General features: G+C 45.8%; 1 protein-coding gene across 2 annotated transcripts in view; it reads left to right on the top strand.

The window, feature by feature from the left end:
* LOC138513217 (phytanoyl-CoA dioxygenase, peroxisomal-like) overlaps window positions 1–2,709 on the top strand; it is a 157,797-nt gene extending 155,088 nt beyond the window's left edge. For both annotated transcript variants that reach the window (XM_069627871.1, XM_069627872.1), the window contains one exon: window positions 2,285–2,709. In XM_069627871.1, coding sequence (XP_069483972.1) covers window positions 2,285–2,338 — 54 coding nt within the window. In that variant the 3' untranslated portion in view covers window positions 2,339–2,709. The remainder of the gene's footprint in view (window positions 1–2,284) is intronic.
* The last annotated feature ends 22,439 nt before the right edge of the window (window positions 2,710–25,148 follow it).

A 25,148-nucleotide genomic window follows, 5' to 3' on the forward strand; every position in this document is an offset into this window, starting at 1 on the left:
TCTCAGTAAATGTATTGAACCAAAATCAATTTTAAGAATTATTTACAGGTCAGACGGATAGCTCAGGGGGTAACAAGTTGATCTTGGGAGCAAGACAATGCAGAGCAACACAGGTTTGAATCCCGGTTGCGCGCTTAGAGCCTGGTTTACGGTAATTAGCGCGTAAAGGATTCAGTGGATTTTAGACCATGAGAAGCATAAATCAGTGACGAGATACACGATTTGGTTACATTTGGCACGAGACTCCTCTCGCTTTGCTTGATTTGGAGCGTTCAACAGGGTAGGTAACAATATATTATTATGGGTTTGACAGATAGCTCAGGGGTAACCAGCTGGTCATGGAAGCAAGAACGCGCTTAGCAGCATCAATTAATTTGCTGTTCCTAAATCCAATTCCAAAAATCAAGGCGAGTGTAGATTTGATGTAGTCACCATGTTTGTGGAATGAGCTTCCCTTATCCACGATATCAAAATCAACAATCTCCCTCGCTATTGAAAAGCCTTAAACTCATGCTTTTTTCTGAATTCCCTTTCTGCAGTAGATACCGATTAGTAGAGCTCTGTGCCACAGTTCAGTATGTAAGAGTCACATTATAAATCCTTAATCAAATTAACTATTAAGCTTCCCAGCGAACAACTTCTAACTGGCAGTGCTCATTAAGAGTGACATATTTCCTTTTTATACACCTCTGTCTTACATATACACACTCTTTAATCTTGGTGGGTCGCACCACCATATGTAAGGATTGACTGCCTGCAAACTGCTGACCATGCCTTTGGTGTGTCTGAGCCTTGTAGGAACAGTGCCTCATTACAGACCTATGGTTTATACTACTGTGCTTACCTCTCATTGGCCTTAGGAGGTCTGCCACTGTATATAGTAATTATCATGGCAGCAGTGTTCTCCTGTTCAGGGTGCGCTGACATCATAATGCCCATATAGAAAAACAGAAAATATGAACTCTGCACTCACAAAGCAGCAAGTTCTTACTGTGCAAGTCTTCAGTGCCAAGCAGGACATTGCAGCATTAAAAGCCTAGTTTAGTCACCCCCGCTGGGCTGACAACTTGACCCGCCCCCTCACCCCCTTTGAGGAAGTAATAGCTAAAAGTGTCTCTCGAAAAGGCTCCCTGTCCAAGTTCTATAGTACCTTGATAACGGCCAACCTGGAGGGTAGGCAACCCTTCAAACGTATATGGGAAGAAAGGCTGGGTATGGCGTTGGATGACCATACATGGAGGGCAGTTTTCAAAACCATATTCTCCGGTACTCTGTACACCGCAGCCATGGAGCATAGTTTCAAGATTCTGCACTCCTGGCATCGCTCCCCAACCACTCTCTCTAAAATGTTCGCAGAAGTATCCCCCTACTGTCCTAGGTTGTGTCACCAAAGAGGCACATGGTTCCACATGTGGTGGGGATGCCCGGTTATCCAGGTGTATTGGTCAGAGCTCCTCAGCTGGATTAAGGATATAGAGGGATTCTGCCCATCGCTTCTCCCCTTGGAAATCCTCCTGGGTTCCCCCATGCCGGAAACGGAACAGAGTGCATTCCCGAGGGTCATCGGGGCCATGCTGAGGGCGGGGAGGTTAGCATTGGCCCAAAAGTGGAAAAGCGCCTTAGCACCAACCAAGGAGGAGTGGCTCTGTAAACTAAGGGGTATATTTACTTATGAAAAACTTACGGCAGTGAAAAACGATAAACTCTCGGAGTTCTCACAGGAATGGACAGCAGTTCTCCTCCACGACGAATGTGTCTCTATGCGATTGTAATGTTGGACCCCAATATATGTCCCCCGAGCATACCCTAGCGCCGGCCTTAAAACTGGAGACTCTCCACCATTCTGCTCTGCACCGCGCTGCTCCCACGATGTCAAATTGTAAAACAAGTGTATGTAATGATGTCTGAAAGTTCTCACTGCTGCTTCCGCAACCTGCAAAAACCTAAAGACTTGGTATGTTGCAAAACTGGGGGGGAGGGGAGGGTGGGGGGTGGGGGAAGGGGATTATGTTGCAAAAGTTGGGGGGGGTAGGGTGGGGGGGGGAGGTGGGATGGGAGTAAAAAGTAAAACAAATTCTGTCAATTATGTTTGCTCAGTGTATTGCTGGCAGGGACTGCTCGCGCACCCTACCTTTTTTGTAATATGACAATAAAAACAAAGTTATAAAAAAAAAAAAGCCTAGTTTAGAGGCCACATTTTAATAAGTGCCTGTAAAGATTAATCTTTCATGTTTGTTGAAGATGGGCCATGCGTTTGTTGTTAAAATATCTTTGTTTTCTTTAGGACATTTGGCAATTCAGAGCAAAACTTGTACAAGGAGTGAGAACAAACCTGTGAAATAAAGCATTCAAAGAGCTGATGAAAATGCTGATCCGGCCGTAATCAAATGTTTGTGACATGCGTCCCGAGTGAATCTAGCATCCAGTTTATGTGATGAGGAAAGTTGTTTTTCTAGGTTCAACACAAGAATATGGCGAAAATGGGAAAATTGATCAAATGATGTTTTTTGATGATGCGTTCACACATAGCGCGGGCGGCATTCGCGCTCTCAGTTTCAAATGGTGTTTGCAAAAACATTGCAGTCCATAGCCTGATATTTTCTTTCAGCATTGAGGAAAAACATTTTGATTGTTGTCCCTTATATTTGGTAGATTAAATACACGATTTTTGAAATTGTACGCTATTTTAAAATAAAATTATGCATTTCATGTTTGCTTTTGCTGTTTTAGTAATTACTATACTCTGTTGCTTGTTTAGGCAACATTGAACTTTTATCAAAAGATGCACCGATCAGAGGTCACTTTTCTGAAGCACTTAACAAGATATGGCCGATTCACTAAGCATTTTGTTTTAACTTGCACATTCTTTGCTCAAGTCAAAATGTTTTTAATGAGGTGTGCAGCCCGATTCACAAATCACACGTGTGTATGCACATCTACAGATGCCAACATGCTGGTGGTGTGCCATCAAGATGAGCTGTGCAGTGGCGGGCTTATGAGTGTGTCTAGGCGCTACAGCAGAACTATATCACAGAGGGTTAAACTACATACAAGTACACCCAACATTAGTATCCACTCCACAAGGGTCAGATGTCTGTAATTTTGGACAGTTGGCTTTCGTTACACTCTGCACACTAACACAATCAGTGGCGCGTTTCTCTTATGGAGGATCCTGAACTTCCTGAAAGCTGAGACCCCGTGATCCTATAGGGAACCATTTGATGAACCTCATTCTCACCATGCTATGAGAAGCCGTGGGGCCCAAAACCTTTACTCGCCATCCCTTCACCCATCAATTCCATCTCCGATGGTGTCAAGGCCACTGACATCACAGGAACTCAACCGAGTCCTCTGGATCCTGTTCAATGCCCTCAATTCCACAGCCCATTTGTAAGCCAAAGTGAACCATTTCATTATTGAATACCAGTGAAAAAGCCTATTTATACGGGCTAATGTGCATAAAGGAAGACATTTTCAGAGTGTAAATATATTACGTGGTGTATTTTGACATAATTTATGTTAATAGAAAAAACTAATGTTTGTAAAGCATCTTGCTCCTTTTACGTGGAGGAGTAGTAACCTCAAACAAAATCCCACAGAATCTGTTGAAATTTCAACATATTAGATATGGCCAATTGTTGTATCTGCTCTTCATTCTCTTGGATTCCACTTACGGGTTTTGGACTCAAATATACTATGTTGACAGATGTCGGAGTAATACAATTCATGTGCAGCATGATTTCAAGTAGACATGAGATCATGAAATATAGTAAATTGAAGTCAAAGTTTCAAAGGTACGTGAAGAATATTAGTGATATAATACACACAAAGAAATATTACAATTAATATTTACATAAGTACATTGAAAATAAAAAAGTAATTAATTTTGGTAGAGAAATCGTGCGTAATCAAATGAATTTCTGTTTATATGTTTTTTTAAAAACAAAATGTATATATTTTCTTGGTGTATGCAACTTGAAGTATGCTGTTAAAGTAGTATTCTTGTTTTGGGTCTTTCCTGCAGCTAATTGTATGTTACATTGTTGAAATGTGTGTTCACCTGGAAGATGAACTTGAAGTCTTACAGCTCCCTCTAGCGGTGATAACAAGCAAAGCAGGCAGGCCGGCTTCGGACAAACATACATTTGGCCTTTTATTATATGTTAATGTTAAAGGTATTGGTACCGCGCACTGTCATTATTGCAGTGGTCCCCAGGTGCGCTGGCAGATCTGAAAAGGAGAGTGTGAAGAGGCGAGGAAACGGGGTGGTTAGTAGGGTGTAGTGGGAATAGGAAAGTGAGAGTTGTTGTTAGTCTGTTGTTGCAGTGTGATGAAGTGCGTGTGGATTGTTGTACAGAGAGGTGATTGTATCCGTTTCTGTATGAGGAGTGTATGCAGAAAGTTGAGGTTATAGGGTTGGGTTAAAGTTTTATTTTTTAAATATATATTTTGTCGATTTCTTACCTCTTTGTCTTTGCGTTTCTGCGCCCAACCTCTAGGGTTATCCTGTATGTTTGGTACTGTAGTTTGTCTGCCTAGTTGGCAAGCAAGTTGAGGAGTGGGAGCCCTCCTCTGTGTGACTCCAGTGGTGTGGGTATGTACCTGGTTTCCGTGCTTGTTCCCCTGCTCTGCGTCTGGCAATGTTTTGGTCAGAAGATTCTGGTCCCTCAGTGCCCATCCGGTCCATCTATCCAAGTTCCCTTTAGGATTGGCGGCGTGTGGACATGGGTGGGCGGCGGGCACCTCCCCTGCTTAGATAACGGAGGACCAAGTTAGGGGATTCACGTTTCCCTTTAGGTCTATGCTTCCTAGACATTTCCTCCCGTTTCTGGAGCAAAGAGACAAGTTTGGAGTAGTTTTCTGAACTCGAGGTGATCTCTTGTGTTGCATATGTTTTTTTGTAGGTTATTCCAGGTTATAGCTCCCAGGGGAGAGAAAGATGATCCTCTGAATTTTCTGTTCTTGTATGGTTTTGGTTCTAAGCGAATGTTGTTGCTTGATCCGAGTGATCTTGTTGGATGGTAGACTTATGTTTTTCTTTAGGCACTCTGTTCCTTGGCCGTGGACTGCTCTGGGCGATATGCACATTGTTTTGAACTTTATTCTTTTATTGGTAGCCAGTGTAGCATTTTGAATGCTGGGGTAATGTCTTCTCTTCGTGGTAGTCTGAGCAGGAGTCTTGCTGCAGTGTTTTGGATGCACTGAAGTTTTTTTAGCAGTCGTTCTGGCATTCCTAGGTATAGGCTGTTGGCATAGTCTACTCTGGACAGGAGTGCGATGATGGTGAGTGTTTTGTGGGTGAAAGAGAGTAATGGCATGATCCTTTTTACTGCGTGTAGCAGGAAGAAATATTTCTTGATGGCGTTTACTTGTGGTTCAAGTGTTAGTTTGTTGTCCATCAAGACTTGCAGGTTCTTCTCTATCGTTGATAGAGTTGGTACTATTCCCAGTTCCGACGCCCATGGTATGTAGTGGTTGTTTTCCCCGCTTTTTGCTATGATTATTATTTCTGTTTTGCCTGGGTTGAGTTTGAGTCTGTTTGTGTTCATCCAGCTGTAGAGCTCTTGTATGCAGTAATTCAGCGTTTTGTTTTCTTCCTGTGTATTTTGTAGACTATCTGTGTGTCATCAGCGTAGTTGTAGCATTTGAGGCCGTGTTTTTAATGAGCTTAGTTAGTGGCATCAGGTATATGTTGAACAGCAATGGGGAGGAGGATGATCCTTGTGGTACTCTGCAAGTGGATCCCCTTGTAGTAGATTTGAAAGGTTTGATCCATATGGTTTCTGTTATGTTTGTTAGGAAGGATTTAATCCATTGTAGGGCTAGTCGGTGATTGCTATTTCTTCTAGTCTCCCGCTGAGGATTTCATGGTTGACGGCGTCAATTGCTGCGGAGAGCTCCAGAAGTATTAGAGCTGTGCTTTTGTCTGATTCTGCATTATAGCTTTATAGACCTGCAGCGAGCCCCATACATGGGTGTTATGGGCTCTGAAGACTGGATCAATGGCCTGAGCTTTGCTTGGGCCTTTAACAACGTAGGAGGGACCATAACGCCTGGTACGGCCCTCGGTACAGGTCTATAAAGTTATTAGAACACCCTCAGTGTTTAATTAAAGTAGAATAAATGAGACATGTTTAATTAAAGTAGAACAAATTGAAAATGCTGCTGCCATTGCCTTGGTTCTGCTTTTTTTATAGGGTGGTGGAAGGTTTGTGTATGCCTTGCCCAGTGTCCTAATTAAGTACATTTCAGGTGTTTCTTTTTTTATACACTCCAAAACCTTTACCTTTCAATCAATGCACATTTACATCTAGTAGCAAACCATTTCTGACGTGTCTTTCCACACACACTAACTTAACATGCAAATAAAGAAAGCACCATCAACTTACCTTTACATCCTCTTCCATTTCATTTGCCATTCCCATAGTACGCTGCACCAAGGACGTCAGGGCAAGGTTCCTCTTAACATGATTGCGCTGAAAGATTTAAAGTGCACACGTTCTGTATTAGGCAAACATTCTGCTTTTACTTTGTCAAACACTTTCCTTGCGAAAGCGTTTCTTCCTGTTTAATTTCAGCGGGCGGGGCTGTGTGGCTCACGTTGGTTTCCTACATGTAATATGGAACGGAACGTTAACTCTTTCTGTTCTGCAATTACACAGAAAGCAACTTTTCAGCCTTCAATGGCCCGCAGCTGTGGTGCAGCCACAAGTAAGCAACTCCACTTACCATTGCAGGCTGTAATCAATCTGCGGGCTATACCGGTTCGTATAGCCCGCAGATTGACCAATCACAACCCTGAAAACACCACTAGGGTATTCTAATAGTCTTTAGATTGTCCCAGATTGATATCAGACTTCTGTCTTGAGTAGTTTCCCTGGGTAGGGGATGTTGGATATGGGTCTGTAGTTGGACAGAACTTCCACGTTTCCTGCTTTGTCCTTGAGGAGCAGCTTGATGTATGCCGATTTGAATGATCGCAGTACTTTCCCTGTTGAAAGTGATTGGGTAAAAAGGTTTCTGTAGTATTCCATGGGCATTCCTTGTGTAAGGATTGATTTGTGTATCTGTGGGGAGCATGGATCCATGGGGGAACCTGCTTTGTTGCTATTGTTTACCTTACCAGCTTGGCGAATGTCTCCGCTGATATTTGGGGGAAGGTTCAGAGTTTTTTCTGGTGATTCTGGGATGGCTGGATGGGTTGCATGTTGTAGTTGACTGGTCTGCTTTGTATGATCTGTTGGATGGTGGTGATTTTGTTTTTGAAGTGGTCTGCAAGGTCATTGCATAGTTTCAATGAAGGTATCTGAGTTTGTTGCAGCCAGGAGGGTTTCTCATTTCGTTTATAATTTTAAACAATTCTTTTTGGGTGTTGGTGGCTTTGGTGATTCTGTTGTCATAGTATTTCTTTTTGGCATTATGAATTTCCTTTTTGTATAATTTAATTTGTCGCTAAAGTTTTAATTTCTTCACCCAATCATTTTTTAGCTCCATTCTAGTTCATGCTTCCTGTTTTTCCTTTTCATGGCGCTGAGTAATTGTAATGGGTTATTTATAACGCTCAATACCTAGAGGTTTCTAAGCATGGACCCTGGGATCGAACCTGTGTTGCTCTGCGTTGTCTTGCTTCCAAGGTGAGCACATTGCCCCTGAGCTATCTTCCCGAGACGAGCAACCCCATCAAAACATAGCAGATGAAGAAGCAGAAGAATGTATTATCAACCCGACAATCAACCTAACAGATCATTTCAGCAAGGAAGCAGACTACACAGAGCACCATCAATTTGTGACAAAAACACAGAACAACTCCAACAGAACTCCACTTTTAGCGAGGTAAAACATAGAGGTCGCTCTTTTGCATGATGGGGTCAAAGGTTTTCCTTGGAGATCCTGTTGATTGTTCCAGCAATCCATTTATTAAGTTCTGTTTTTCTATTGAGGTCAGCTTCGTGCAGGGTTGTCGTTGGTGATTTGATGATTTCTAGTTCTGCTAAATTGCTACTTCTGATGGCTCTCCAGTTTCTTTTCATGATCGTTGTTAGTTTGTCAGGCTGTTTGGCTGTTGTCGTGTGGAGCTAGAACACGAAGGGAATGACGAGTTGGTCGCTCCAGACGATCTGGAATGGTGGCGTCGTGGTGATGAGGTTTTGTTTGGCGAAGATTGCGTCTAGCATATGTCCCGCTGTGTGGGTTTCTCCTTTCACTATTTGATGAAGTTTCATTGTCTTCAGTTGTTTGGCTAGTCATTTTTGTGAGTTGGCGGATTCTTAGTCAAACCAGATGTTAAAGTCTCCCAGGATCATCAGGCATTCCTGCTCAATGGCTAGGTTGGTGATGTCTTCAGTGAATGCACAAGTGAAGGTTACATCGTATGTTGGTGGTCTGTATACCAGAACAAACTTGAGGTTTGTTTTGGGATTTGCTGTTAGGTGAAGGATTAGGGATTCACAGTTTTTGATGTTTAGTGATTCATGCGTTTTAATGTTTAGGTGTTCTTTGTATGCTATTGCCAGTCCTCCTCCTCTTTTGTTTTTCCTGTTTGCTTGTGACCACTTGAAGTTGTGAGGGATGCAGTTATGCAATGTGGTTTTGTAGTTGTCGTCTAGCCATGTTTCGGTTATGAATAAGATGTCGATACCACTGTTGTATAGGAGGTCGTAATTCTCTGTGGCATGTTTGGACATTGATCTGGTGTTGATTAGGTTGCGGTGGATCTTTTTGACGCAGTTAGATTTGTTTTTTTTAATCCTTGCTTTGTCTTGTGGTTGTTCTGTTGGAGTTCTGTGTTTTGGTCACAAATGTATTGGTGCTCTGTGTAGTCTGCTTCCTTGCAGAACCTATGTGTTAGGTTGATTGTCGGTCTGATGTTAATTCTTCTGCTTCTTCATCTTCTATGTTTTGATGTGGTTGCTCCCAGGGCCCTTGTGTTTTTGTGATGTAAGTGGTGAGGGCGTTGGTTTTGTTGCTTTCTCGTCTCAGATCTTCTCTTTTCCTGCAGGGTTTTGGTGGGTTCTCTTCGTGCCAAGACATGTCAGTGCTGTTGAGTTGTTGAGGTGGTGAGGCAGTTGTGAGGTACAGTGTTAGATATAGGGATGTGTCTCTTCTTGTGATGTTTGTTTCGTTGGCTGGGGTGTTTTTCTGAGTCTGTTCTGTATTTGCGGCGGTTTCTGCTGGAGGCGGGCGCGTTTCCGGTCGGTTTGTTCTTTGTTCCATTTCTCTTTGGCGGTGTCCAGCTCTGTCGGGGCATCTTTGGTGGTGGGATGGTTCGGAGTTTGGGTTACAGGGGTTGTAGCCCACCTGCAGGACCATGTGTGATTTGGATGTTGTTGGGTTTTGTCCTCTTCCGCTGTGATAGTGGAGTGTACTCTGTGGGCTTGTCTTTGTAGGTTGGTTATGATACAAAGGTGGAGGTTCTCTTGAGGGCAGTTGTTGTAGGTTGGCTGGGGTGTCTGCATAAGACTGAGTTGTAGATGTGGGGGGGTCCTGGTTTGGTTTGTTCTTGGATGTGGGTTGGATAGCTCAAGGTTTCACAGTGATTGGCCGGGTAGTGGTTTACGGTTCTGGTCTTCTACCTTCCGAGGGTGCAGGGTCTGAGCAGGGCAGTGTCTGATTACTAAGGGGTTTGAGTGAGGGTAGCGCAATTGGTATGACTAGTTCCTCAAACTAGACTGAGTTTGTGTTTAACTGGGGCAGTGACCTAGCTCTAAGCAATTGCTTTCGGTGATTAGCTGGGTGTTCTGGATAGTGGGGAAGTCTTGGGTTTTGGCAAAATGGCACGCAAGGTGGAACACACCTATATTTGCGATTCCTATCTAGTGGGTGGGAGGGGTCCTAAGTCTCACAATAAAATAGGCAGATATCGGAGAAATACCTATATTTGAGATTCTGGTCTAGTGGGAGAAAGAATTCAAAATAAAATGAGCATATATGGGAGAAGACACCTAGATTTAAGATTGCTGTATAGTGGGAGCAAGGCCTATGTTTCACAATACAGTATGCAGGTACAGTAGGCAGGTACAGGAGAGCACACCTAGATTTGAGATTTCTGTAGAGTTAGTAGAAAGGCCTAGTTTCCACGATACAGTAGGCGGATATTGGAGAACACACCTAGATTTGATATTCCTGTATAGTCGGAGGAAGGCATATGTTTCACAATAAAATAGGCTGGTATGGGACAACACACCTAGATTTGAGATTCTTGTATGGTGGGAGAAAGGCCTAGGTTTCACAATACAGTAGGCAGATATTGGAGAACACACCTAGATGTGCGATTCCTGTCTAGTGGGACGGGTCCTCAGTCTCACTATACAGTAGGCAGATATGGGAAAACCCACCTATATTTGAGATTCTTGTATAGTGGGAGAAAGGCCTAGGTTTCACAATATAATAGGGAGATATGAGAGAACACACCTCGATTTGAGATTCCTGTTTAATTGGAGAAAGAGTTCACAATAAAATAGGCAGGTATGGGAGAATACACCTAGATTTGAGATTCCTGTATAGTGGGAGAAAGGCCTAGGTTTGTAAGGACGTCACGGTATCAAGAATAGACGGACAAAAGTGATCACAGTTCAAGGGTGGTTATTAAACTGTATAGGTAGGTTGGAAAAACGCCTAGTCTAAACCTAAGATGGGAGCAAGCTATGACCATCAAATCAAAAATAAGGCAGTCGTAGTGGCATCTTGTCAAAATAAAAAGGCCTATACTAAGAAAAACCTATTGCCAATCCTTACGCTAAATACAAAAGAGTGTGGGATAGGGCTCACAAGAAATGAATTTTTAGAAATAATAAGTCAGGATGCAGTAGTCGTGGTCTCCCTTCCCCATGTTTTGAGCACAGGACAAGGCAGGATTCTGGCACACAGCACACGCTCGAGCTTTCCTAGCACGAGACGACAGTTCTGTTTTCATCTATCAAGATTTTCGATGGCCAAGTCTCTTGCTCTGTAAAAAGTCTCTTGCCTTCGAGGGCCTAATGCATTCAAAATAACAACAAAAATTCCTTTCTGCTTTTACGTTGGGTGATGCTTTTTCACCCTTGGCTGCCCCTCTGTGGTATTCACTAATCTTAATGTCTTTCTAAGCAGTTCAGGGTGGACAACTCTCTGCTGGGTTCACTCTTGTCAACACACTGTCCTTTGGGACTTTCGTCTTTGCCCCTTTCCATCGGCATTCCTCCTTCGGGTTTCTTTATCGGTTCTCCCCTCAACTCAGCGGCTGTGATGAACCGCTTGGCTTTCTTCGTATCAAGAGTCAAGGCCGGTACCACGGTAGCAGGCTTCTCCCTCTGTCCTGCTTATCAGCATAGGTATGCTTTGTGTATTGTTTTCATCTGCTACAACACACTTGGGCTATTGTTCGAGGTCTTACAATTACTTCCACGGAGGTCTCACAGGCCTTGGTCAGAAAGGGCAAGGTTGCTTCTATCCTCGTCACCCTCTCGGTTTGCGCAGTCTTTCTCCTGCTCTTGAACTGCCATGCCTGGATAGCGGTCTCGTTGTGCGGTCTGCCTTGCTCGTATGGTGCTCTTGTGCACCTTTTATCCCTGTTGGGGAGGGAAAGGGCCCTCGGGTGTGTGTGTGATTCTGGTCAATTGCCTGACTTTGCCTGACCCTGGTGTTGGGACACGTCAGGTAAACGGCTGTGGTGTTTGTCCGTCGTCTTTCGTGATGTGCGAAAGTGTTAGAGTTGGATAAGGGAAGTGGGGGGGTAGAGTGTTTCTATATCCAACGAGGTAGGATGGGGAAAAGGTGTTATAAGAAGGGGGCTATCGTGTCTCACCCGTCGGTGTCCCACTTCCACTCCCTTAGGATCCCCCTCCCTCATCCAGGTGATCCTCCCTCACTGGCCCACCCCCAGGAACAGGATCCAATAGTGATGGCCGTTTCCTGGCCACCTGGATGACATATTCCCGGGGACAAGTTTGAGAGACACCGTCAGGTTTCTCACACAATAAAATAGGCAGGTATGGGTGAACACACCTAGATTTGAGTTCCTTTATAATGGGAGGAAGGCCTAGGTCTCACAATACAATAGGCAAATTTGGGTGAACACACCTAGATTTGAGTTCCTGTATAGTGAGAGTAACTTTGGGTCTCACCCTAAGTTACTAGGGGAATCCAGACGTGGACCCCTTGCTCACTATTCTTAGAGAGGCACAGCTCCTCCCTACTGATGAGGTCCAACCAGACCGAAACACGTGTCTGGGGATGCTGTTGGTACTCTTGTTCAGAGGAGAATTGCCTAGCATTTCGGTGCTGGACTGCCCCAGGGCAGGACAAAGACTGATATGTTTGGGATATTTCTTCTCTGTGAAAGATAGTGAGCTAAAGACTCTGGGTAAGTCTCTCGTAACCAGGACTAATGTCTGGCAGAGAGACTCCCAGGACCCCCCCCTTGTCAATTTGCATAGTGAGAGAAAGGCCTAGTTCTCCTAATACAATGGGCAGATATGGGGGAACACACTTAGATTTGTGTTCCTGTATACTGGGAGAAAGGTCTAGGTTTCCCAATACAATAGGCAGATATGGGAGAACACACCTACATATGCGATTCCTGTCTAGTGGGAAAAAGGCCTAGGTTTCACAATACAATATGCTTTTAAACAGTTGTGTTCACAGCAGATTTTCTAGAGAGTGTGACGGATGTGCGTGGTTCGTGTAATTAATGCAAGTTGTGATGGTGTACAGTGGGGTGTTAATATGGTTATAAGTACCAGTGATTGCGCCTACCTTATCCGTTGACGCTGGTTGACGGAAGTCTGGTCCTTGTTTGGCGCGTCTGGACACTGTCGCAAGCTGCTACTGCTGGTTGCGGGTGGAATTATGCCTTGGCAACCACTGAAATGAGTAGGGTGGCAGCAAGGAACAAGTTGCCTGTTGCTTAGGGGGAATAGGCAGAGTTTACTACTGTGCCCGGGGAACTAGGTGGGAGCACTGCTGGTCCTGTTCCTTGAGCTTAGCGTTGAGAAGGAGCTAGATAGTAGGGCACAGCGGGTCGGTTTTGTTATATATGTGACTGAGGGTTGAGGGGGTAGTTGGCTGTTTAGGCTGGGTTGTTAGTTGGTGCCTACTTCCCCTGCTGACACCTGCAGAGACAGTCGGGAGCCACCACTGTGCGAGCCGCCCTTCGCCTCTGGGCCCTTAGCCAGAGGGGCTGCTGTGCAGAGGGGCTGCCCTAGAGTGCTGCCTAATATGTGGGAGAGGACCAAATAAGGACGTAGGGACGGGCTGGGAGGCAGGGATGTGGACGGAGGAGGAAGCAGGCAGGGGGCTGGGTACTACTGCGCATGCTGTGCTACTCATGCTTTCAAACATTTAAATGTACACAATTTCTGTTTGCTCTAACAACCGGGGCCTCTATGGCACTTAACTCGAGCTTCTGGTGGGGTGCAAAATATGATGCTTTCAAACTGGGAGCTGTTGGCAGAGGCAGAGGCAGTAGAACAGCGGTAGTCAAACTGTGGGGTGCGCCCCTCTGGTGGGCCGCAGCCTCATGTCAAGGGGGGGGCGCGCATCCACAACCTGAAAAGAGAAAATTACATGCAGCCCCGTTTATTGGCCCGGGTGCTGGGGAACGCATATTCCAAAAGCAGCATGTGAGCTGCTCTGGAGTCACACAACATGCGCCCCTCATTCTTTGTGTTTACAGCCTTTCAAGTGGGGCAATTTATAAGTGATGGCTCATTTAACAAGCCATTCTTTTTATACACTGTATGCTTAACATTTCAGTGTTAAGAGCTGTACATGGTTCATTTTTATCCACCAGGCCAGCACAAGTATCAGTTAGCTGATTTTCAGCGATTGAAGTGCACCATTTGTCAGGAGATCTGAGGTGAACACAGTATGCAACACTTATGGCCAATAGAAGGGACTAGCCTGAAGGAAATATCTAGGAAATGGACCACATGGATAGCCAAAAGATCTCAGAAATGGAAAACTACTGAAGCCTTAGAACTGGTTTAACATGCATATAGTCTGTCAGGGGCAGAGTGACAATGCACAGAGGATGTAAGCCTTTGAGACGCACAGCAATTCATTTGGCAATAGTGGCCTTGGAGGCATCCAATGAAAATACAGCCATAAAAGAGCATGGCAGCCATGAACAAACCTCTAGAAAACCAGGACACATCAAAATTGTGAAGAGCTTGCTCAGCCGGATAACCATGAGATGGAATAAGTTACTTACCAGTAACTGTTGTTCTTCAGCATGTGTCTGGCATGGATTCACATGCTCATGGTATTCCCTGTCGTCAGGCTGGGAATCCTCGGTAAAGAAAAAATCTGTTTGTTTCTTTTCTGAACTGTCTTTCTACTAGTAACCAATCGCTGGTCTCTGGGTCATACTGCCCCCAGCCAATGACTGCCCTCTACCTAAGCCCCTCCTTTGGCAGCCATCTTCAGATTTGGTAGCACGGAAAGTGGCAGTAGGACCAAGAGAAGAGCCGCAGAGGGGTAGGAGGGAGGGTTTGCATGTGAATCCATGCCAGACCCATGCTGGAGAACAACAGTTAAAGGTAAGTAACTTTTTCCTTCTCCAGCATGGGGTCTGGCTTCACATGCTCATGAATTTAAGAATTCATAGCAGTACACACATGCACAACCACGGGAGGTGGCAAGGCTCAACATTAAGCATTTCATCACTCAACATTAAGCATCTCTTAACTCCTCACCAGGCCCACCTTCAGGCGAACAGGTTGCGCAGCACTGCCTGGCCGACTCTGGACTCCTCCCTGGAATCCCTGTTGACGCAGTAGAATCTAGTGAAGGTGTGCGTCGACCTCCACGTAGTAGCCCTGCAGATGTCCAGCAGGGGCACACCAGATAGGAACGCTGTGGTGGCTGCGATCGCTCTGGTCGAATGGGCTCTCGACGGCCGGGCAACGGTCGGTTTGCCAACCGGTGAAAGTGCATGATGCAGCCGGAGAGCCATCTGGAAATGGAAGCCTTCAAGAGGGCCTTCCCTTGGTTCACAGGTCCAAAGTTCACAAACAGCTGTGATGTCTTCCGAAAACTCTTTGTCCGGTCTATGTAGAACTTCAGCGCTCTGGCTACATCCACGAGTGCAAAGTCCTCTCGGCTGGCGACGGGAAGAAAACATGCAACACCAAGGGCTCGTTGAGATGGAAGTCCGATGGCACCTTGGGCATGAAGGAGGGATGCGTCCTCAGCACCACCCTCGTCTCGTGGAAAGTCAGGTATGGAGGTTTACAGGAGAGGGCCTGGATCTCTCACACTCGTCGTGCGGAGGTGATGGCCACAAGAAACGCAGTCTTCCACGAGAGGAACTTCAACGGTGCCGAATGCAGAGGCTCGAATGGCGGCCCCATGAGCCTGCTCAGCACCACATTGAGCTCCCACGCCGGGGCTGGAGCCTTCACCGGAGGGAATGATTGGAACAATCCTTTCATAAACCCCTTCACCAGATGATGGGACCACAGAGATGATCGTCCTTGAGTTCTGGTGTAGCGGGAGATCGCCGCTAGATGTATCTTGATGGAGGCGTGGGCTAGCCCCGCCTTGGCCAGTGACAGTAGGCACGGCAGCACCTGGGGGGGCCGTAATCCGCAGAGGGTTAATCTTCTGTACACGGCACCAGAGAGAGAACCTCTTCCACTTATGTCCATAGCACTTAAAAGTCGAGGACGCCCTGGCCTTTGCAAGCACCGCCTTAGCAGTCTGCCGGGATATCGTACCCTCCAAGCACCCTAGCTTTAGCCAGAATATATCTTCTGCAGGCATGAGTAATGGCCAAACTCTAGGTTGGCAGGAGAGAAGCTGACAATAACAAGGATGCTGGCTTGTGGCGGAGGACAGACCCTCCCTCTCTGGATAACCGATCTGGGAGAAGAGGAAACTTGATGTAAGGAGCCACAGACAGGTGGAGAAGGTCTGAGTATCAGACCTGCCTGTGCCATGCTAGAGCAATGAGTATCATCTTGCAATGGGTCTGTGAGTGCCCTTATCACTCACATCAGGGGAATTGACCCTCCCAGGGGGAACTAGAAGACATCCCCTAGACTCCTTGATTGCAGGTACTCGGAGGCAAACCTGGGGAACTTTGCGTTTGCTTCCCTGGTGAATAGGTCGATTTGAGGGTGACCGCACATGGAGAAGAGCAGAAGAACTTGAGTCTGATGAAGTTCCCACTCATTGCAGGATCGTAGTTCCCTGCTCAGTGAAACTGCAATGGTATTGTGAATGCCCGCAAGATGGAATGGAATGGGAAACAATCTTCTGATCTAGCGCCCATTTCCACATCGCCTGCGTTTCTTTGGATAGAATGGGAGAGCGGGTTCCCCCCAGTTTCCTGATGTAGAACATGGTGGTCATGATGTCCATGAATATGCATCCCACCTTGTCTTGGAGTTGGGGTTTGAATGACTTGAGAGCCCATAACACTCTTTGCATCTCCAAGCTGTTGATGGGCATCTCCTCCTATGGGTGCCAATAAGCCACTGGCATGAGGTTTACCTCTGTGTGCTCCCCACCCTTCCAGGGATGCGCTGGAAGGTGAAAAGGAGCACCTTGCGTGAGATGCTGATGAACGGACCACCACTGCAGGGTCTTCCTGAAAACTGGAATGAGGGTGATCTTGCCATTCCAGGGGCCTGATACTTGCTGCCACCTGGCATCTTGGAACTGTTGTAGAGGCATCATGTGCAGGCTACAATGAGGGAGTAGGGCTATGCATGACGATATCATCCCTTACAGAGATTTGATGGAGCGGACGGTTGTCACTTGAAGATTGGGAGCTGTTGCACTTTGCTCAAGATGGCCTCGACCCTCTCCTCCAATGTAGAAGGCAGGCACGTCCGTGTGTTGAGATGTGAGCCTAGAAAGTGTGTCCGGCAAAGGCACCACGCAGGACTTAGGAAAGTTGATTGAGAATCCCAGAGAAGACAGGCAACTGATGGTCTCTTCGGTGTGCTTAAGGCCAGTGGACGAGAGGGGGTGCAGGTCAGCCAGTCATCTAGGAATTGACAGACAGATCCCTGAACACCGTAGATGGGCTGCCAATGGAGCCAGACTCTTTGGGAAGACCCTTGAAGCGGACTTGAGGCCGAAGGGAATTGCCTTGAATTGGTAATGTCTGCCATTTACTACAAACCAGAGGATGGGTTGATGCCTACGATGAATGGGATGTGAAAGTAGGCATCCTCTAGGTCTAGCGAAGCCAGTAAGTCTCTGTGGTCCAGTTGTTTGAGCACATGCTGCAATGTGACCATTCAGAACTTCGGAGACTTGAGAAATGTGTTGAATTGCTTCAGGTTAAGGATGGGACTCCATCCACCTGACTTGTTTCTCACCAGAAAGTATCTGGAGAACACTACGGAGCCCAGGTGGTGTTTTGGCACCATCTCTATTGCCCCCCCGCCCTTTTTTTTTTAAGTGCTTGGGTCCCTTGCAAGAACAGAGACATGTGTTGCTTCTATCTTATGATGGGAGGAATGGAGGGGCATTTGTCCAGTAACAAGAGGGTGTAACCCTGCTGGACAGTGCTGAGCACCCACATATCAGTGGAGATGTTGTGCCACTCACTGACAAACTGTGATAGACTTCCTCCCAATGGGGTGCTGAAGTGGGGGACCAGGCCCTGGACGTGGTCAGGCCTGTTTGGATGTTTGCATCCTGAAGGATGTCCCTGCAGGCGATGCTTTCCCCTTCTTTAGGACTGTGAACATCCTCTGTACGCCTCTTGGATGCTGCATGCCGGAGCGCAAAGGTTGGTGATATGCTGGCCTGTACTCTTTCGTGCACTTGGAGAAATAGCCCTTGGATGAACGAAAGGACTGCATTCGTTGCTGAAGGGTACCCAGCGAGCGCGCTGTATCTGGGTCTGCCTTTATGGACTGCAGGATCTCATCTACAGTGTTGCCGAAAAGGTCCACGCCTTCAAAAGGCATATCGATAACTCTCGATTGGGCCTCTGGGCAAAGGTTAGAGGCCTTCAACCAGCCTTACATGCAGAGCACTGCCACATTGCCCATTTGTCAGAAATCTGAATCCGCAATGTCCAAAGCCACCGTAATTGTGTCAGAGGCAACTTCACCCTCGTGAAATATAATGCCTTATTCTTCTTGTCCTCCATGAGGAAGTCCAAGATGGGTGTCAGCTAGAGGGACCAGCCTGGGGAGCTGTTGGAAACAGGCGCTGTTGCCGCTCAGAAACCAAGGTTTGCAGAGTATACAGGATGTTTAAGGACAAGTCTCTTGGCTCTGTTCCGATTGGAGCTGCAGGCAAGGGCACCGTTGGCAGAGTTAATCGTGGCTGCGGAGAGCGAGGAGACAGTGGTGGCTGCGGAGAGTGATTAGGTTTAGGAAGAATGGGGTCAGAAGAATCCCTGACCTCTTCCACATGAGACGAGAAAGACCCTGGGGGCTTGTTGCCTGATAGGAGTGCCTGCATGAAGTAGTTGAGCAGGTGGTAACACTCTTGGAGAAACAACAGATAACAGGGTGTTGACTGGTTATGCCTTGGTAGGTCTTGGGAGAAAGCAGAGATGGCGCCATCTCCTTGTCCACACTTGCAGCCCTGAGCAAGGAGGCGATGACAGGAGCCTGCGGTGTCATTGATGGAGCTGCGGATGGGCCGGATGAGGGCGGCTGTATAGGTAGAGCAAGCTGGTGGACGGTTATCTTAGTCGTTGACGGGACAGGCGAAGTAGTCAAAACCGTTGATACAACAGTAGACGGAGGGGCCGATGACGAGGTGGTAAGAGATTTCAGTCGATGGACTGATGACCATGACTTAGTCATGGACTCCAACTGACACCAGTTTTGATGACTGAATATATGGGGCTGCTTCTCCTTTTTAGGCTTCAAATGATCTTGAACTCTTAGTAGAAAGAGTACGCTCAATTTATCTACTGACCCGGGCAGCAGCATGACTTTGCACTGAGGCCGTGTCAGCCAAGTCACCAACCTTCTGCAACGATCACGTAGAGTTTTCGAGAAGGACTTGCAGATGGAACAGTTATCCCCATCGTGGTCCGGGTGCTACTAGTAGAGGCATTTGTCATGCCGACCATCCTGTCATGTCTCGAGTTGGTAGTCATCTGTGGGACCGCTGGCGTCTAAACCGCCATTACTAGTGCCATTTCGTTTTTGGAAACGCTTCGAGCGGTCTAGTTGCTCTGAAGCTGTCCGCCGACGGGTATATGTTCCCTCCTCTTCCGGCAGACGGCGCGTTGCAACCCTTGGCTCGGCGTTTCGCTTTTCCTCTTTGGGAGGCTTCGCTAGTGTTTTTCCGCTCTAGTACACATCGTACTCTGCCTTTGTCTCTCCTCTCCTTACCCCGCTACGGTGGCTTTCTTAGCCATTCTTCTCCCTCTTCTCCGCGCCTTACCTTGCTTTCTTTTACCTCCATCTCTCCTCCTTTACAGTGTTTTCCTCTTGTACTCTGGCCACTCCCTCTTCTTCTTCGCTCAGACTTACCTTCGTTTCTTGTTGTTCCTGGTATTTCAAGTGTTTTTTTCTGTCCGCCATCCACTCCACTCCTCACCTGAATACATATACGGCTGTTCTCTGGCACCCAGTCTCCACAGATTCTTACAACAGGGACCAGCACGACATACGAGAAAAGGTTTTTTTTGTGCCTAAGGGCTTTGTCCCCTATTCCGGAAAGGGTCCCATGGGTTGTTGTTTTCAACTCCCACGGTGGCTTCATTCCGTGGCAAACGACATCCACCAATAAAAAAAAGAAGCATTTGGGAGAGGAGGCTACACAAATTACAACAGGAGGATCTGGATTCAGGTGAGGAGGAGGGTCGTTCGCTTTAAACCGGCAAACAGTTTAAAATCCCTATTTACATATTCCAGATTAGTCCTTTGAAAAAATAAAAAATAAATCAAGTACATAGCTCTGGACTATCATCATGACTCCTCATCGATGACCCTCTATAGACTCTTTCATCAACAAATAAAAAGCTAGTGCAAAGATCATCTTATTGTTGCTGCCATCATGCATTATCAGCCACCAATCTCCTGCACATCGAGATGGATATTTGTCCAATTCTCTGACCATATATCTTGTTCTTTCATCTCCCATCTTGGGGTAGAAATTGACCAGATTTTTCAAAGATTCTTCCTGGCAATTACAGAGTCTACAGATAGTCTTTTTTTTCTCGACATCCTTCATATCATGACAGACATTCCTTGTGCCGAGTGTATTCAATCTGAACTTTAGAAATGTTGCCCTTATCATCTTGCAAGGGAACTTTGCCATTTATTCCGGCTACACATTCAGTTTTTTGGCTTCCACCGGCGCGTTTATCATTCTTGTATGTTGGATTCTTTTATCATTCGTTTCAATCCAATCTTGCTCATATAATTTTTTTTTACTGCATTTGGATCTTTCATTACGCATTCTTTATCCATTTTCAGCTGCTCTGGGATAACTTCACAGGCAATTTTCCACTTAGTTATAAGGCTATCCGCGTCAGCATTTACAAATCATGTTTAGGAATATAAATTGCGGGATGTTGTCGCCTCATATCGCCTTTCTATATAAAACCAGGGAATTCCATGTCACTGACGAAGATGTTATGTTTTTCAATTTAAAATACACTTAAATCAATTAAAATAGAATTAACGTGCCACACAGAACTTTTAAAACTATTTTCTTTATTTTTTTGTCTCTTTATTTGACACACCAAAACCTTTTTTTTAATATTACTTATTAGCTGCATATGGACATCCCTGGACAGGTTAACTCTAGCGGCTGCTTTGGGACAGGGACTAAATGCATCCTCTCAGCATCAAAGGTCTTTTAATTGTCTAAAGAAGCCAGCCACTGCCTAGCGAGCACACCAGATGGCAACTCAGTGTCACTTGGCACCTTGATTAGGAATGTGTCACCATACAGACAGTAGTCCATGGCAAATTAGTGCAGTGATGTGTGCAGCAATGATTTGTGCGTTGCACAAGTCACTACCATGTTGGTTAATGGTGTTTATGTGGTGCTCCCTTATGTAACAGCACATATACCTGTTTTTGTCTGATATCCCAATGTCCATACAAGAGCACACTGGACTGTTTTGTGTATGTGACTCTGACGAGCATGCCATACTGTGCCCACACTTAAACACATAAAGCAATCAAAGAAGTTGCCTCAAGTTGTAAATCCATGAGGCCAAACGCCCTCTCTACACTGCCACACCATGATTTTCACTAGCTGCAGGCCAGCACTAATAAGAGATGCTAATGCCAGTTCTTTTAGATAAAGCATGGGCCTGCTCTTTTTTGCCGAAATAACCCCCGAGGCCTGCACAATGGTGAGGAGGTAGCGGCTGAGGAACTTTGGGTCCTATACCACGCATCAGAAGCCGGTTTTGTTTAAAACGCTTCATCAGTTTATTAGTGGTCAGGCTAAAGTTTGAAAGACGTACAATCCTTTCTGTACATTGTTTATTGGGTCTCTCTTGTGCAGTATTCTGCCCTGTCTGTAGATATAATTCCCTAAAGATGTTTCTGTAGTGGGGTTGGTTATGCCCACACTGAGACCCAGCCCTTCCTCCTCTAAAATTCTTCAGAAACAAGAAGCAAAAGAGCCCTTGTACCTCATTGGAGTGGCTGATGTTGGAGCCATTTTATACTCGCATCCAAAAACCGAAGCTGTCCAAATGAGCATGTATGCTTCATGGTTACAAATATTTTAATGTTAGGGTGAGTATTGTGAACCATGATGTGAGCACCAAGCCATGCATCAGTTATGCATTTAGAGATTCACACTTTTATCACAGACTTGTTTATCAAATGTAGAGATCTTTGATCACTGTTATAGTCCTGAAATGCTCTGTGATTAGGATCCTCATTGGTGCTATTTGTCCCCTTTCCCACTCTCAGAGAGGTATTTTGAAAGAGTACAATAAGAGTGTACCAGAATGTCCATCTTGGAATGATAACCTTCTATCAGAAAATAATTCATATGGTTAGTCTAGTATTGCACCTTACGAAATACAAGTGAGGTGGTACGAACAGAACACCTGCAACACAGGGCCAGGTCAGTGGGCCTCAGACCCCGATAGGCTATTCACACCGCAGTGTGCCAGTACTGACAGTTTGAAACTGCATTCAGGCAAGGCCTTCCCTCAGAGCAAGTGACAGAAACACCATTTACTTGGGCCGCAACAGCTGTGTTTTCACATTAGATGTCTTCTGTAAAGTACTTGAATTACAATGGAATGAAACCAAGTTCATTTATGTAGCCATTTATTCATATTGAGGAGGGGTTTTGTCGCACGGCAGAGGTGTAGTTTGGGAGTGACGTGTGCCAGACAGTGGGGGCGCATTCTGATGTTTCGCCCTGGGCACCGAGTTGGCTAGAAACTGCCCTAATTACAGCACACACCCTATTTTGGGGGATGACCAACCTCTCCCATCTGAATGCAGAGCAGGAAATCACTAATGATGGCTCATTAGTGACATACTGCCCTACTTTCAGATGGGAGAGGGTGGTGGGTGGGGCAACTGCCCCCATGTTGCCAGTCAGAATTAATTTAGCTCAGCAATGTATTCAAGTCTCTGTTTTTTGTTCTAGTGCTTAAAATGTGTGCTGTGCATTACAAACTGTGTGCCGCAGACTGGTTGCACTCTAAGCGGGGGAGAAATGAGGACTGTGGGGACTCTGTACAAGGGAATAGAACAAAGACCCCATGGTCCTCATTTCTCCTGCAGCAGCAGTAGCCAGGGAAGGCACCAGGGCATTTCAACTTTTTCATATGAGGGGCCTTCACTGTGCCTGATAATCCCAAAATTCTCTTTAATTTAATGCAAAGCTGCATTTTATTTTTACAAGGTTATAATACTCACTGAATGCTGATCAAGTCATCTAACAACATTAAGGTCCAGCTTCTGATAAATACTTCCCTGAAGAAAATGCTGGCATTAATCACTGGGTGATGTTGCCTTTTCTGGCAGAGGAGGTGGTGTATCTTCCATTTGATGTCCAGGAGGAGATGATTGAGGTTCAGTCGGACACTACTCTGCAATCTGAATTTAGGAACATTGCAGTGGGTGACTTTTGGCTGAAGGTAATACTGGAGTATCCTACTTTGGCAAAGTCTGCTATACAGTCTCTCTTACCCTTTGGGTCTTCCTACTTGTGCGGGATATGCTTTTCAGCATTGGCTCTACTGAAAATGAAATACCGCACAACGCTGGAAGTGGAGGACAACCTCAGAGGTGGAGGTCTCAAAAATAAAGCCACGCATTGCTTTGCTTTCTGCAGAGAGACAGGCCCACCCTTCCCATTAGTACTAGCTCTGTAAAATCAAATTGCCTTCTGCTGAATATACCAATAGGAATGTATTTTGAGAAAATAAAAGCCCTACTGGAGAATTTTGTGTTTACTTGCATGGTTTCTATGTGGATTGGAAGTGATTGTCCTACTGTCTTGGAATGTTTCCCCAACAACATATCCTTTCAAAATTATGGCACCACGCATTCTGCAGCCATCTCTATAAAAAGAAAAATAACATCAACACAGAGGAGCGGGGCAGAGGGGTCCCAAACAATGCATTTTTTGCTCAGGGGGGCCTTGGCATAAAAGGTTTGAAGACCACTGCAGTAGAGGGATTAGAAGTGGAAGCCAGCCACTGAGCAGTCAGTGGGGGTGGCAGTATGATGGTGCAACAAGAGCTTGGGAAATGTAAAAAAAAACATGACAATGACTGTATGTATTGTTGATCAAGTGTGGAAAAAGTAGATGGTTCACCTGCACAAACGAAAAAAGCAGGAATGGGCCACTGTCAGGCAGAATCCTCTGCAGTACCCTTAGGGAACACTACAGACAATTAAGTCTACAAGTGGTAGTATTATTTCACCTTTGGTACAAGCCTGTACTACACAGTTATAGTGGTAGCAGTAGCGGAGCAGCCAGACTTTTCTCAAGAGCAAATGAGCAGTAATAGGGATTACACCAAGGACTACAATTACTGTGACTCAAACAAACACTAACTCAAGGCTTCTGGTAAAAAAAAAAAAAGTAAGTACATTTATTTTTAAACCATCTGTTCACAAAAAACTTCACTTCTATTAAACAAAGCCACACTCTAAATATACCACACACAACCAATTCCTTTGGTTCAGGTCAATTCAAGGTAAGTAGATTAGGATTTGACAGACCGGTGTTGTGAAACAAGACGTTACTGGGGGTTAAGCAGCGCTCACTTTTTGACAGTAATGACAGTTTGGTCTTGCAAAAGAAAAGCGTACCCAGGGGGAGAATTGTAACCGTAGTCAAAACACATTTAGCACATTGAATAAAAACCAAAGAAAAGGGGATAAAAATCATAGGCAAATACTTTTGTCAAGGCACTTGAATCAGAGGATGTATTCTAAGAGACAGATAAAGTCAATAGGCCTGCGCCAGTGTCAGATGGAGCAGGGCTATGTTGTTGAGGATCACACGATTAGAATAGTTCGAGATTAACATTGCCAGGAGTACTTGGATATTGTCAAAGGGAGGCACAAGTTATAAGAGGGAAGGAAGAAAGGACAAGCCTCCAGTAAGGAAAAGGGTTCACCCCGATTCCTCAAGGTCGGACGGAGGGAACGACCAAATGGACACAGTACCTTGTTCGAATGAAGAAAGCTGGTGCCACGGCAGTTGTTCCTGGTAGTTCCTGCAGCTTCAGTCGTGGGGACAAGAAGGAGGACGTCTGGAGCGATCTGCACTACCCAGGGATGAGACCAGCAGCAGCAAAGCAACAGTGAATAAAAGGTGAGCTCCTTTAAAACAGGAGAGGGCTCTTCTGATGGCTATCCGGACCACTACAGTGTTGTGCAGTGATTTCGACCCAGGACAGGATTCTCAGGCTGTAGAAAGGTGACCTGGTTAATCCCGCCAGGCTCAGGGGAAGAAGACTGGACTGGATCTTCTCTGTCGTTGAAGGGTAGATAGCTCAGGACTGCAGCATGGCTTCACCGGGACCCGAAGGTTGCAGCAGCCGTCTTCTTCTTCGGTTCTTGTAGTTCCAGTGGCAACTCTGACTTTCAGCCCAAGAGTCCTGCCTTTTATGCCAAAATCCCCCATTCACACAGCCTGGCTGTCAATCACACAGCAGTGGGGTTGTCCAGCCCGGACAACCACCTCAGCCAATGGACACAAAGTGCGTCTTGGGTCTCCAAGGAGACCCTGTGCAGGGA

Source organism: Ambystoma mexicanum, chromosome 12, assembly GCF_040938575.1.
Source record: "Ambystoma mexicanum isolate Mex_15411 chromosome 12, UKY_AmexF1_1, whole genome shotgun sequence".
Lineage (NCBI taxonomy): Eukaryota > Metazoa > Chordata > Amphibia > Caudata > Ambystomatidae > Ambystoma > Ambystoma mexicanum.